Source organism: Saccopteryx bilineata, chromosome 7 (assembly GCF_036850765.1).
Source record: "Saccopteryx bilineata isolate mSacBil1 chromosome 7, mSacBil1_pri_phased_curated, whole genome shotgun sequence".
Taxonomy (NCBI): Eukaryota; Metazoa; Chordata; class Mammalia; order Chiroptera; family Emballonuridae; genus Saccopteryx; species Saccopteryx bilineata.
Window position 1 is genome coordinate 97,097,857 of NC_089496.1, and position 14,581 is coordinate 97,112,437.

General features: G+C 37.9%; 1 protein-coding gene across 2 annotated transcripts in view; it reads left to right on the forward strand.

Annotated features, from left to right (window-relative positions):
* The window catches only part of MXI1 (MAX interactor 1, dimerization protein), a 100,551-nt gene extending 89,301 nt beyond the window's left edge, over nucleotides 1-11,250 (forward strand). For both annotated transcript variants that reach the window (XM_066239851.1, XM_066239852.1), the window contains exons 4-6: nucleotides 3,525-3,639; nucleotides 4,261-4,432; nucleotides 8,736-11,250. In XM_066239851.1, the coding sequence (XP_066095948.1) occupies nucleotides 3,525-3,639; nucleotides 4,261-4,432; nucleotides 8,736-8,899 (451 nt within the window). In that variant the 3' untranslated portion in view covers nucleotides 8,900-11,250. The remainder of the gene's footprint in view (nucleotides 1-3,524; nucleotides 3,640-4,260; nucleotides 4,433-8,735) is intronic.
* The last annotated feature ends 3,331 nt before the right edge of the window (nucleotides 11,251-14,581 follow it).

Consider the following 14,581-nt stretch of genomic DNA (forward strand, 5'->3'; position numbering starts at 1 on the left):
TTCTTCTCTTTTGCCCTCTTTTCTTCCACCAGTGTCTTATAGCCCAGGATTTGTCAGCTATGTACAGGAGGCCCCTGAGCCACCAGTCACATGAGAATGAAGGCAAGAAAAGAAAAGGCCAGATGGCATCAAAAGATATACTTTTCTAGGTCGTTGGTGGTTAAGCGTGCAATCTGGTTAGCACCAGGGAAGCTATGGGCTAAGGGGTAGAAAGCAGCCCAGCACCATTGTAAGGGAAGAATTCTGCCATACAGTTCACAGCCACAGAGTGTCCATTGCTCTTGGAAGCGTGTACCAAAAAAGTGGCGTGTAAGTACATGTGGAAAACTGTTTGCAGTATTTGGATGGCAACTTTGAAAATTATGGCTCCCCCTTGGTTAGCTGCTACTGCCATTAACCCTTTGGCATTCTATTCTCCAAATGCCTGACTCAGTTACAAATACAAAAACTGTAAGAAATGACCTTTGGCTCCCGGAGATACACCTCTTTCCACAGAAAGCAGAGGACATCATCCACCACTCATCCTTTATACTATTATCTGTCTTGGAGGATTGTATTTACAAAACACAGAAAATGGCTTCATTGGCCTTTGTGAGACATGATCTCTCAGAATATGTTTTCTTGGTGTAAGCTGTATCTTGCCACACACTTCAGTAGTAGCTAATAGAAAATATTTTAGAGGATTGTATGCCTTCCCTCTTCACTTAGTCATTACTTACCCCTTCCCTCCCTTGGCCTGTACATCTCCTGATTTGAATGCACTATTGCAGATCACCAAACTGCTGAACTTATCTCATATATATATATATTTATAGAATTCTATCTCATTTGTTTTCTCTTTATTGAAAAGAACTATGGTATTTTTAATTTTAGGATTAAACTTGGTCCCAGTAGATGAACTTGAGTCCTTTACTCTTCTTTTAATTATCTTGAAACCCCTTGTTTTTTCATAGACAATTTCAGTATCCCTGAAGTCCAAAATCAAGTTTCAGTCTTTTATAAGTCTACTTCCTCCAATTACAATCTTTCCTTTTATTCAGATTCTGCTGCACTTGCTATCTGTATGACTCATTTCATTACGAACCAAATGAAACAAAACAATACGTTTTGTTCTGTAGTCTAGATTATACACTCTTAAAGTTTACATTTCTTTTTTTTTTTTTACTTCTCTCAAGAAAGTGTCTGGAACATTGCTGAGTATACAAAAGTCATGTAATAAATATACAACTGAATGATTAAAAAAGAGAGAGAGAGAAAATAGACATTTTAATATTATGTTAGTCAATTTCTGCCCAGATTTTAATCTGGCTTTAACTTACATCTCACAAAGGAGAAATTGACCCATCCATTTTTTCCTTGATATAAAGAAATCATTTTGAAGTTTCTTAAACTAAAAGATATTTCCTAGATATACATTGATTTTCTTGTTTAAAGTAATTTAAACAAAATCAGAAAGTTATTCTTATGGCAACATAATTGTTAACTTTACCCCTTGGGAGCCTCCTGTTATTAGTAAGAGACCCACCAGCCTCTCACTCCAACCTCTAGTCATATATGAGTACAGTTGTTAGGCATGTGCTATAATAATCCTAATGAAGAGTTTAAAAGCATTCTTTTTTTTTTTTTTACTGTGGATTTTGTTTTGTTTTTGTTAGTCTACTCAGCAAGAGCAGACTGTGATCACGTGAGAGACCTCACCTCGGAGGTTTTCCAGTTAAAAATGAAATGTTGCTGAAGGGTCTATGATTTGGGGTAGCACAGCAGGGGAGGAGAATGATTTTGTAATTATTAAATCATCTAAAAGGGAATCCATTGGTTTAGGGAAAATAAAAGATTCCTTTATCCATATCGGGTATGTCAGGTTTTAGCCTGGAGGTGATTATTCGTGTGAGTTATTGAACTCTGTAAGAAATCTGGAATGGAAGTATTAACAGACACTTATAGCTGGGCTAGTGGGTGCTGGAAGAATCTTAACCACTCATCAGCCAAATCTTTGACCTTATTACCTTTAATCATCCTAGCTTGGCTACCCATCTTTCAGATTGCTAGCATTTGAGAATTTCACTTGACATTATTTCATGTCTGTTAAGACAAAGAAAGCATAGTTTGGTGAGTAAACTAATAAAACCATTTTGGCCCTCTTTGAGAAGATGGAGGATGTGTTTTGTTCCTGGTACAATTGAGATAGTTGCTCAATGTTCAATTCTAGCTCTTTAAGGAGTAGGGGTAAACTCTGAACACATTTGTGAATTTTATTTTCAAATATATTATTAACTGCTAAATTATGTTATGAAACACAGGACCAAAGATATATACTAGGATTGTTTTAGAGTGGAAATAAGTACTCAGAACTCTCATCATGGTGATCTCATCATGGTGATCTTAGTTCCTTTAGGGCAGTGGTCCCCAACCCCCGGGCCGTGGACCGGTAGCGGTCTGCAGAAAAAGAATAAATAACATTATTTATGTTTTATTTATATTTGTCTGAACAATGTTTTATTTTTAAAAAATGACAAGATTCCCTCTGTTACATCCGTTAAGACTCACTCTTGACGCTTGTCTCAGTCACGTGATACATTTGTCTGTCTCACCCTAAAGGCCGGTCCGTGAAAATATTTTCTGACATTAAACCGGTCCGTGGCCCAAAATGGGTTGGGGACCACTGCTTTAGGGTACAAGGAAGGTAAATCTATAGCAAGGCTGTTGGCTAGCAATTCTAGGAGACATTTCCCTTAATGTACCCACAGGATAGGTGGATTAAAGAATGCAATGATATTCAGTAAAGAACTTTTCAACTGAATTTTTCCCATATGTAGAAAATTGCAGGTGGGTAGTAAGAGAGAAGAGATAGAAACAGAAAACAAAATTAAAAACTGGGGTGATACACTTAGATATTAGGAAAGGAGGGGCTATTTTATAGGTTGTGGTTTCAGAGCCATATATTTTGCCTAATCCCATCCTAGCTGGTCACAGAATTTGCTGTTTCTTTTGTGTTGGATCATATGAAGTTGTCATTTTTATAAGTGAGAAGTGGTTGAATATCAGAAATTTCATATGGTTCAACCTGATACATAATAACATGTAATACTGAAGGTCAGCTGTGTATGCATGTGTGTGAAGGTGGTAGGGAGAAAATGGAAATCTCGGAGCATTTTATACCTCCTTTGGATAACCTCGCTGAAAACCCCTATTCTAGCCTATAATTTTAAGCATTCAGAATCAAATACAACTACCCTAATAGTCTTTCCTACTTCCCCATTAATACAGTTGAGATAGTTTATGGGGTGGGTTAAAACTCAGTCATTTCTGACAGATATGATTATTGGGGATAATAATCTGAGGTGACTGGTAACTGGGGAGGACAATGGAAATGGCATGCCTGCACTAGCAGACAGGGAAGAAGTCGAGTGGGATATGGTTATAGACTAAATAATGTGCAAATTATTATTTTTTAAAAATAGGTTTTAGGGTATTGCTAGTGGAAAATTCAGACTATGCTGATTGGACATTTTTGTCTTTCTTAGACGAGCTCATCTGCGCCTATGTTTAGAACGCTTAAAGGTTCTGATTCCGCTAGGACCAGACTGCACCAGGCACACAACACTTGGTTTGCTCAACAAAGCCAAAGCACACATCAAGGTAAGAATTTTTACTTTCATATTTGCACATGATTCTCCCGGTCCTGGTTTCATTAGAAGTAGTAATTCCTGTTTATATACTTCAACTAGCTCACCATGCTCTCCTTAACAACAGACTCAAGAGAAATCTTTTAAAACATTTATCAGTCAGCTAGTCTGATGGGAGGGAGCAACATGACCTGACTAAGCTAAATTGTTTTGACAGCATAGCCATTTGAAAAGCTGGGATGACTAGAAAAATAGCAGTTACCCTGGTGATACCCAGAAGGAAGGCCATTGTGCCCTCTGGTGGAGATGACTTCATTTGCCTGTGTCCCTCAGTATTTTTCCATTCAACACGCTGCCGAGCCAGTTTCTCTTTTGTGGAAATACCTTTACAGACTTTCAGAATTCCATACTCTTCTAGTACTATGGCATTCATTATAGATATTTTTAAAAAGAAAAGTGAAGAACTATTTTTTGATGTTTAAAAATAATTTATTTATGTAGGCTCTTATATGCACATAACACATATATTTGTATATTCATTTATGACTGCCAAAGAAGTCTTTTGAGATGTTAGGTAAAAATCAGTTTTACTGTTTGTACTGGACTATATACACAAATTTAAATATCATTTTAGAAACTTGAAGAAGCTGAGAGGAAGAGCCAGCACCAGCTAGAGAACTTGGAAAGGGAACAGAGATTTTTAAAGCGGCGACTGGAACAGCTGCAGGGTCCTCAGGAGCTGGAACGAATACGAATGGACAGCATCGGATCAACTATTTCTTCAGACCGTTCTGATTCAGAGCGAGGTAGGCAGTGTGCTTCTTCCCTATGAAAGAATCTCTGTATCTGGATTTAGGGAGGGTAGCTTGGGAAGCACTGGACTTGTTTTTATCTCTTTGGCCAAGACTGTAACATTCTAGATTTTATGTAATCACAGCATTGTCTAGTAATGCCCGTATGAACTATAGACCTTTTTTCTATTTTTAATTTTTGACTTTGAAACAACTTTAGACTTAGAGAAAAGTTGTAAGTTTTCTGTAGAAAATTACACAGTTCTCATATAGCCTTTATACCTGGGTTTCTCTAATGTTAACATTTTATATAATCATAATGCAATTATCAAAGCCAGGAAATTTAACACTCATATAATACTATTAATCTATAGACCTTCTTCAAATTTCACCAGTTTTCCTACTAACGTCCTTGGTCTGATACAGGATCTAATGCAGGATTCCACATGGCATTAGATAGTTCTTCAGTATTTCCTTCCTTCATGACCGTGACACTTTTGAAGAATTGGCTCATTATATTATACAGTGCCCCTCAATTTGGGTTTTGTCTGATGTTTTCTTATTAGATCAAGATTATCATTTGGTGGAAGCAATATCATAGAAGTAATATTGTGCTCTTTTCAATTTATTGTATGAAGAAGCTACATGATGTTGATACGTCCTATTACTGGTGATACTAACTTTTATACCTATATTTTCAAGTGCCACACCCTTCATTTCTGTTTCCATCTGTCTCAGAACATTTATCTTTGACAGAATTTAAGAAGAAAAAGCAGTCAAAGAGAAATCATTTGAATTTTACTTTTGTACTCATTTGTGGCTTCCACTACATCAGGCATTACACCACAATAAAGGGTCCCAGAGATAAACTTGGGTGATTTTAAACTTTGCATTTGGGAAAATCAAGCTCACAAGATTCTTGAGGATTATAAAACCAAAAAATTTTGCAAATTTTACAAAATTTCTTGGTTCTTTTTATTATGGAAAATTTCAGACCTGTATAAAATAGAATAGAATTATGAACTCTCTTCTACCTATCATCCAGTCTGAACAGCTGTCAACATTCATTCATTCTTGTTTCATCTGTTTTCCACCATGCTCGCAGTCACCTTTTTTTAGGGAATGTTTTCAATAAAACCTCAGATAACATCATCATGTTTTCCCTAAATACTTCAGTGTCTATCTTAAATAAATAGGACTTAAAAAACCATAATCATGGTATTATAATACCCCACAAAATTAATAAAATCAGATGATCCTATTCAATGTCATAATAGAGCTTCTCAAAAATGGCATTTTATCATTTGTATGTTTGAATTAGAACCCAAAGTCCACCTTGTCTTTGTGTCTTTTAAGTCACTTTTAATCTATAAAATATTTCCTTCCCCTTTTTTGTTTTTCAGTACCATTTATTTATTATAGAAATGGGGTCATTTTTCTTACAGAATTTCCCACATTTAAGAATTGGATGATTTGGTCATCATGGTGTCAATTAAGAGTAACTCATATTTCCTGTAAACTGGTTGGTAGATCTAGTGTCTTGATTAAATTCAGGTTCTTTTTTTGAGGCAAGAATACTTCATAGGTGGTGCTCTGTACTTCCTGGTTTATCAGTATTATGTTCGGTGGTCCCACTCAAGTGAAAACATTGGCTCGGGTCTTTTTATCTTGATACTTGTATGCAAATGTGTCAACCTTTCACTTAATAATAGTTTGATCAATCATTGATGATTGTTGCCCGATCATTATTTCATTAGGTGTTAAAAAATAGTGATTTTCTAATTCTGTCATTCTTCTTGCATTTAACTTTTCCTTCTCTGAAGATCATTTCCTCAAGTTTTTGATTACTCTGAAATAAAGTCCATACAGGGAATGTGGGATAAAATGCTTGGTTTGGTTTGGCTTTTGCTTTATCAGTTTTCTAAATAAGTTGGTGCCTTGGCACTCTCCAGAGGTAATGGGGCTTTTTGTTTTGCTGTTTGTTTTTTTCCACTGATTTGAGAGAGAGGGGCAGGGGAGAGAGGGAGAGAGAAAAAGAGAGAGAAAAGCATGAACTTGTTCTATTTAGTTGTGTACTCACTGATTGCTTTTGTATCTGCCCTGACTGGGGGTCAAACCTGCAACCTCTGGGTTGATGCTTTATCCACTGAGCCACCCAGCCAAGGTCTGCTGTTTATTATCTTATGAACTCATATGTTTTCATGTATTGAATGTGTTCTAACCCCTTGTAATCTTTATTTTTTATTTTTATTTTTTGGTGAGTTGGGAGATAGTGAGGTAGACTCCTGCATGTACCCTGACAGGGATCCACCCAGCAACCCCATTTGGGGAAGATGCTTGATTATGGAGCTATTTTTAGCACCTGAGGCTGATGTGCTCCAACAGAGCTATCTTCACTGCGTGGGGCCACGCTTGAACCAATCAAGCCACTGGCTGCAGGAGGGGAAGAGGAAGAAAAGGAGAAGCAGATGGTTGCTTCTCCTGTGTGTCCTAACCAGGAAGCAAGCCCGGGATGTCATACACTGAGCTGACACTTGTCCACTGAGCTACCGGCCAGGCCTTCATTCTCTTTCTAATACTCAAATTTCCTATATTCTGTAGGAGCTGTTCAGATTGGTTTTGGTCCCTTTTAACATACACGAGGAGTCCTTGAGTTTGTTGTTCTTACTGTTTTGCTTATGTAAAAGTGTATTTTTATGTGGCATTGTTTTGTAAAACAAAAGTTTTCCAGGGGCAACAGTAAGAACCTCTGAGACAAGCTACATTTATGAGTGATAGTGAGGTGTAGCAGAAATACTCCTGAATTAGACCTTGATCCTAGTCTTTTTTCTACTGCTTATTAGCTGTGTGACCTATCAGGTCTTCAGGCTATAACTGCTCTTCCTTTTGTTACCTCCTCCTTGTACCTACCCACCTCCACATTTTAGAATGTGTATCTTCATCATTATAATTCTCAGTTTTTTCAGTAATCCCAGTATGCTAGTACCTTACCTAGTACTGTTCTTGTTTTTATCTGGCAGCCCTCTTTCTCAGTAACTTTTAGTAACATCTCTAGTCTATTTGGCTAGAGTCATCTCTTATTTCACTGTTTTGATTGAGTTCAGCATGTTGTGTTAGATAGGGTGTGTTGATTTTATTTCCCAGTTGTGGGTTGGATGAGTGTTCTGTGATACTGGAAAACACGAAAGGCTGTGAAGCATTATGGGTATGAAACAAATAGTTATGAATTCATAAGATTATTTGTACAGCTTGTTTGGACAGCTGCCTGCATTTTAAAAACAGATCTCTCAAACTTTTTGAAGCAACAAGCCCTTTTGAAAATTATACTCTTTGAACTAACTTACTATGTCTTCTTGGGCTCAGCAAGAATCTACTTTTCCTAAAGCAATTGTGATCAGTGTGAACCCTTAAAGTCAATGCCAAATATGAGACATCAGGCTTTGAGTTTGTTTTAAAGAGAACTGAAGAACCTTGAGTTCATTCTGGCTGTTAGGAGGAAAAAAAATTTTCAACTGCCTTTTTTTGAATGCATACTGCTTTTTATTTATTATTGGTAATTGCACAGTACTTAAAAATTAAGATATGTATCAATAGCTGGGTCATATGTATTTTTTTTCATGTTTGATTTTTTTAAAGTTACTTACCACTACTGAAATGCCTTTACTATAATCTTTACTGTAGAATTCACTATAATCTAGAGACTTTAAGTGTCAGGCCCTCATTTCAAGCTAGAGTTGATGCAATTAAATTGAAGCTAAATCCTATAGAGTCCACTTTATAATGACTGGCTTATTTTGGTTCCTGAATAGTCAAAGATCTTTAGGATGAATCCTAGAAGTCTGTAGAACTGTCTGTAGAATACTACCAAAGGCCTAGATGGATAAATTTTCTAGTTAAGCTTATACTTTTTTCTCCCCTTTAAGGCAACTCTGATTAATAAACAGCACTGAGAATTAGTTTCTAGTTTAACGTAAAACAGATGTTGTTAAACCTCTTGGGGTTGGGATCTTTTAATATTAAGCACTAATTCCCAAATAGGCCAAGTGCTTTTGGTGGGAGGTCCAGACAGACTGGCGTCAAAGGCTTTAGTAAACTTGCTGCCTAAATTGAGACCACCATTGTATACCAGACAGTCCCTTTTGCAAAATATATCCATGTCTCTTCACCTTGGGTTTCTTCTGTTCTCCAGACATCACTGATAATAAGCTTGTTTAACAATTATTTTATACTATAAGAAGTAATCACTTTTCCTCTGTTAGTTTTTTTAAGGTGCCCATATACTAGATTACTAATGTTCTTCCTTTTTCCCCTTTGGCAGAGGAGATTGAAGTGGATGTTGAAAGCACAGAGTTCTCCCATGGAGAAGTGGACAATATCAGTACCACCAGCATCAGTGACATTGATGACCACAGCAGCCTGCAGAGTATTGGGAGTGATGAGGGTTACTCCAGTGCCAGTGTCAAACTTTCATTCACTTCCTAGAACCCAGCATGACATAACAGTGCAGGGCAAATTCTTCACTGGGCCAATTCAATCCAAACAATCTCTTAAATTGGGTTCATGATGCCGTCTCCTCTTTAAAACTAACAAAATCATACTTGAACAAAATGGTCAGATGACCTCTATTTAAGCAAATACTTAGCAAAAAGTGGGGCAGAGCCTCCCCGGAAGAACAAATAACCATATTTGAAAATCATAATTTCTAATGGCAGCAGAAAACTTCCATGAAATTTTCTTGATTTGATTCAGTTGATTTGAAAGGACATTGGAAATTTTTTTTTTCTTTTCTAGTTTGCTCATAGTACATTGTATAGACCCATTGAAGGATGGAATTATGACATTTCCTGAGTTTTATGGTCCTAAACACAAAATCAAATCTATAGTAAGGACAACACAAGATAATCAGGCATTAATCTTGTATAGCTAAAGAGCTATTAAAACTCAGCCTGGGACAGCTTATCATGAAGCCTGTGGATGACCAATTCTTTAAAAGAAAAAAAAGCTCATTTCATGCTCCACAAAAGGAGAGACTCCCATGAAACCTTTTGAAAGGGATCATCATGCAGCTCAGCTTTCTGTTGGATTCCATGCTAAGCAAGCTAAACTTATCCTGCATTGTTAGCATTAGGACACCCAACCGCCAGCTCAACAGTTAGCCACCCTTAGGCCCTTGGGCAGCATGGGGGCAGTCCATGCATGGCAGCCTCTCCCACACAGGGTCTAAGAGTTCGGATTGAGGGGCCAGAAGGAAAAGGCTCCACGTGCCTCTGTGTCTGCGTGGGCCAGAAGAGTTATGCACGCAGATTAGCAGGCTAAGGTCTGAGCCACGGCAGCATTTTTATTTCAGATTTTGATAACTGTTTGTATGTGTTGAAAACCAAAACGACATCTTTTTAAAGCTTGTCCATAAAAAACATAGATGTCTTTTATAGTGGAAAAACGTGGGGGGAAAAAATCATCTATTTTGATGCATTTGATAATGATAAAACACCTCACACCTCACACTTTACAGTGCACAAAATGAATGAGGTCTGGGCTAGGTAGAAAAAAGGTCAACGCTGTTTTTATTTTCTTTTAGAATCATTACCTTTTACCAGCTTTTAATCATCTGATATCTATAGTAGACACACTATTGTAGTTAACATAGTTAAGTTCGGCACTTGTTTCATTTTAATGTAAAAATTTGCTTGTTTTCCTACATGCAGCCTCTCTCCTTCCTCACAATCCCACTGTGCAGGTGCTATTTGTTGCTCTTATCAATATTTTCAGAAATGTTATTTTAAGTGAAATTCCTAGCCTGCACTTTGATGTCATGTGTTCCCTGCCTTTCAAATTCCAAGTTTCCCCCCTGGGCCTCTCTCCCTTACCCCAGGAAGTCTTCTTGGAGACCTTACTTACCCCTGGCTTTGAACTTTGTATACTCTAAATAATTTAATTACCCTTAATTACTTAAAAAAAAAGCTTTATGATTTTCATAACTTATTGTTGATTTTAATGGGTTGTTAATTTCAGTCCTGTAGTTCTATTTTGATTAGGTAGGGCTGGGCAAGGAAAAAGAAAATAAAGACAACCATATTTAGCAGTGCAGTTGTGTGTGTAATGTTAGACTATCCTTTGTAAGTAGCACTTTAACAGCTTTTACTGCTTCTATATATGAAGTGTACCATCTTGGTCATACATAAGGCCTCAGCATATACTTACTTGTTCTTGTGCTCTTCCTGTGCCTCCAAAAATATTTTATCCTTGATTGTGCCATGTTTGAGTGGAAGAAATTCTTTGAAGTAGACGTGTGAAAAACTGCATGCCTTTAGAAGCCCATTATTAGAACTTGCTACTTCAGGTGCTGGGGACTTAAGGAAAGACATAAATTCATTTCTGTGGCCCAGTTAAATTATTTCTGGATACGTTTAGAATTACTCCTGGCTGGGTCAAAATGTTGTTCTATGTAGTTGCTTACTTTTAACTTTCCCAAATGAAACAGTTTGAAGACTTGCTAACATGGAAAGTAAATGGAAGCCAATGACTAAGCTTCCATTGTTATTCCCATGGCATTCACTTGCATTACTTGCCTAGGGCTGAAAATTTGGGACTTCATTCAGGTGAACTTGAGGTGCTGCCATTTTGTTGTACGTGTATAGGATGGTGAGCTGAGAAGCCTTTGTCATGAACCTAGAGTACCTATCTCAACTGCCCCTTAAAACTCCCTCCCTGGATTTGTTTTACTTGGGGACGGGGGGTGGATTGTATGATGAGTAAGAAGTATTTTTTAAAAGACAAATCGACTTTGAAGATACAAAAATTAATTGCAAGAAATAAAAATTGTGAACGAAGAATACCCGAGTGCTTTTTGTACCACCCTTCTCCATGAAGGAAAATATAAATGAGCATCCACACCTTGAGAGGCAACTGTCACTTAAATGTCTGTTGATACTGCTTTACTAGTGCAGAATTAATGGCAATTTGAATCATTGCCATTTCCTGTTCTATAATTTAAACAGGTGCCTTCTTGACTGGTAACTCCACGTAACCTAACTGCAGAAGGTTTATGTGCGCGATAACCTTTAACTGCTTCAGGTAGGACACAAAGCCATTTGTCATTCTTATCTGTTCCCCAAATAACTTTTTAAGGAATCCCTTTGGCTCCACATATTATTCACATTGAAAACAAGTCTGGAAGTTCTGTTTAGTTCCAACTGACCTGAGTTAAAGTATCCTATATGTAAAAATGCCTGAATGATGGTACAGGTAAATCCTATTTCAGTGCGTCTTACCAAAGATTCTGATGTCATTTCTATTCTAGGTCCTGATTAGACTAGGTGTAACAACCCCAGTGACAATGACAGCTTTTAGCATTATGAAGGAATTTTAATATAATTCTTTTTTTTTTAAAGATTTTTTTTAATTTTTATTTTATTTATTCATTTTAAATAGAGAGGAGAGAGGGAGAGAGAGAGAGAGAGAGAGAGAGAGAGAGAGAGAGAGAGAGAGACAGGGGGGAGGAGCTGGAAGCATCAACTCCCATATGTGCCTTGACCAGGCAAACCCAGGGTTTCGAACCTGCGACCTCAGCATTTCCAGGTCGACGCTTTATCCACTGCGCCACCACAGGTCAGGCCTATGAAGGAATTTTAAAAGGCAGGATTATTGAGGCAAAGCTCCTAAGGCCACACTGCTTCCTGGGTCATTTCATATGAGAACGTTATTTAGCATCTTGGGAAGGTTTTGTTGAGTTTTTCCTCCACTTGAAGCAGCATTTTTCTCTTCCAGCTAAAAAATTTCCATACTTTCTACCAAAAACAGCATCATGTGGGAAGAACAAGGGTGTTGGTCACTTTAAATCCAAGTTCTAGCACTTGCTAGGGACACTGGGCAAGTTAATTTTTTCAATGGAGACTGTTTCCTCCTGAAAAGTTGTGATAAATACTACCTCTATCTCAAAAAATTGTGAGAATTAAAATAGGTATGTAAATGACCCTCCCACCACCAATCTAGGAGTTTATAGCACCAAAAGGAAATTAAGAGGTATGAACTTTTCTCCGATGAATACAACCTTATCATTTCTCCATCCTTAATCTTGAATTTTAGTTATTCTGTGGGTCTTACAGAAAAAAGACAATTTCTATTAAATAAAATGGTTCGTTTTCACAAAATTCCATGGCAGGTAATACTTTGTAAGAATGACTTCTTACAAATTTTGATGTCCTATAGAATTTTTTAAATAAAGGCTTTACAAGATTGATAATCATCGGTTTTAGTGATGACCTGGTCTTTCTAAAGGGGGGGGGCACTAACCTTAGCTTGAGTGTGTTATACACTGATAGTTACCATTGCATAATAATGGAATGCCCTAGTTAAATTAACACTCAGTGCTGGCCTTGCTAAGAAAAAAGAATCTGGCCCATGTACCAGATCTAACAGGAAACTAGTTTTCTTGTGGAACACATCTGATTCTTTTCATTAATCAGTCTAGTTCAAAGTACATGAACTGGCTGGCAGCTTCCCTTCTTGGTTGTTTCACCTTTCTATAGAATCGTAAGTTAAGGGAAATGGCTTAAATCAAGCCCTTTTAAAGTACTGCCAGCTAACTTCCTAAACTTTTGGATTTTTTTCCATTTCCTCAAGCTCTTAGCTAAAGAGGAACACTTAAAGTCTGTATTGGTAGGGCAATACTTGTGACATTTATTTTAGATTTTCAAACCAAGGCACAGAATAGCACTATAAAAATATAGAAGCCTTAAAATGTCTCTCAAGTGTATATAAAAAAAATACATATTTAAGTCTGTTTTTTCTAAATTAGCAACTTCATCACGCTTACTCTGAAAGCTAGATCACCTAAACCTGCCAGTTCTTTTGGAGGAAAAAACTGGACAAAGGAACCAAAGGGATACTTACTGCTGCTTCCTGCATGCTTCTAAGCAATGAACAACTGGACATTTACCATCTAGTAAAGACTAGCCTAGCTGCAGGTCTCAGGCTTCAACTCTAGTTTTCCCAGACATAAGAGTCAAGCATTTCCTCTCTGGAGGGAAAGCTCAGAAAGTCACTGCATCTTGCTCAAGTGAGTACAGGGCTTGAAATGGGGTGGGAGAGAGAACTCGCCTCAGTTTCACTAAAAAGGGAATCGGAAGCCAGCATAATTTTCGGCCTCAAGTTGAAAACGTAGCTTCAAACAAAAAGCAAACCTTCCCTTATGAGTATAACCATGGCTTCTTTAGCTGTACTCTTACAAACAAAAGACAGGATACAAATTAAAATTTTAATAATTTCAATTAACTTCAGCCTGTACTGGTTTCATAAAAATAAACTGGTAAGGTACTTGGTAGAAGTAAATTGCCAGTTTTTATTTCCTGGGAACTGAAAGAGAAGTACCCATAATTTGGTATTTTTAGCTAGTTCAGCCATCAACTACCATAAGCCCAGTGTTACTCTTTCCCCTACTCACAGGCCATAAAAGAACCACCTCTATATACCATACATAAGCTGAAAGGCAGAAAAGGCAATCAAAAGAAACTTACAGAAATCTAACACCTTCCATCTTGTTTTTTTTTTTTTTTTGTATTTTTCTGAAGCTGGAAACGGGGAGATAGACAGACTCCCGCATGCGCCGGACTGGGATCCACCCGGCACGCCCACCAGGGGGCGACGCTCTGTCCCTCCGGGCGTTGCTCTGTTGCAACCAGAGCCACTCTAGCGCCTGGGGCAGAGGCCAAGGAGCCAACCCCAGCGCTCGGGCCATCTTTGCTCCAATGGAGCCTCGGCTGCGGGAGGGGAAGAGAGAGACAGAGAGGAAGGAGAGGGGGAGGGGTGGAGAAGCAGATGGGCGCTTTTCCTGTGTGCCCTGGCCAGGAATCAAACCCGGGACTTCCACACGCCAGGCCGACACTCTACCACTGAGCCAACCGGCCAGAGCCATACACATATGCTTTTTTAAGTATTATAGTGTAAGGGGATTCAATTACTTGGGTTTTTTTTTAAACTACGGTATACCTGTTATTTTGCCTGCTATGCTCTTCCTCACCACTGCAGTAAAAATTCAGTTTAGCTTGTAACTCAAAGATCCTAGAACGTGACCAGGCAGTGGCGCAGTAGATAGAGCGTCGGACTGGGTGTGGAGGACCCAGGTTCAAAACCCCGATTCAAAACCCCAAGGTCACTGGCTTGAGC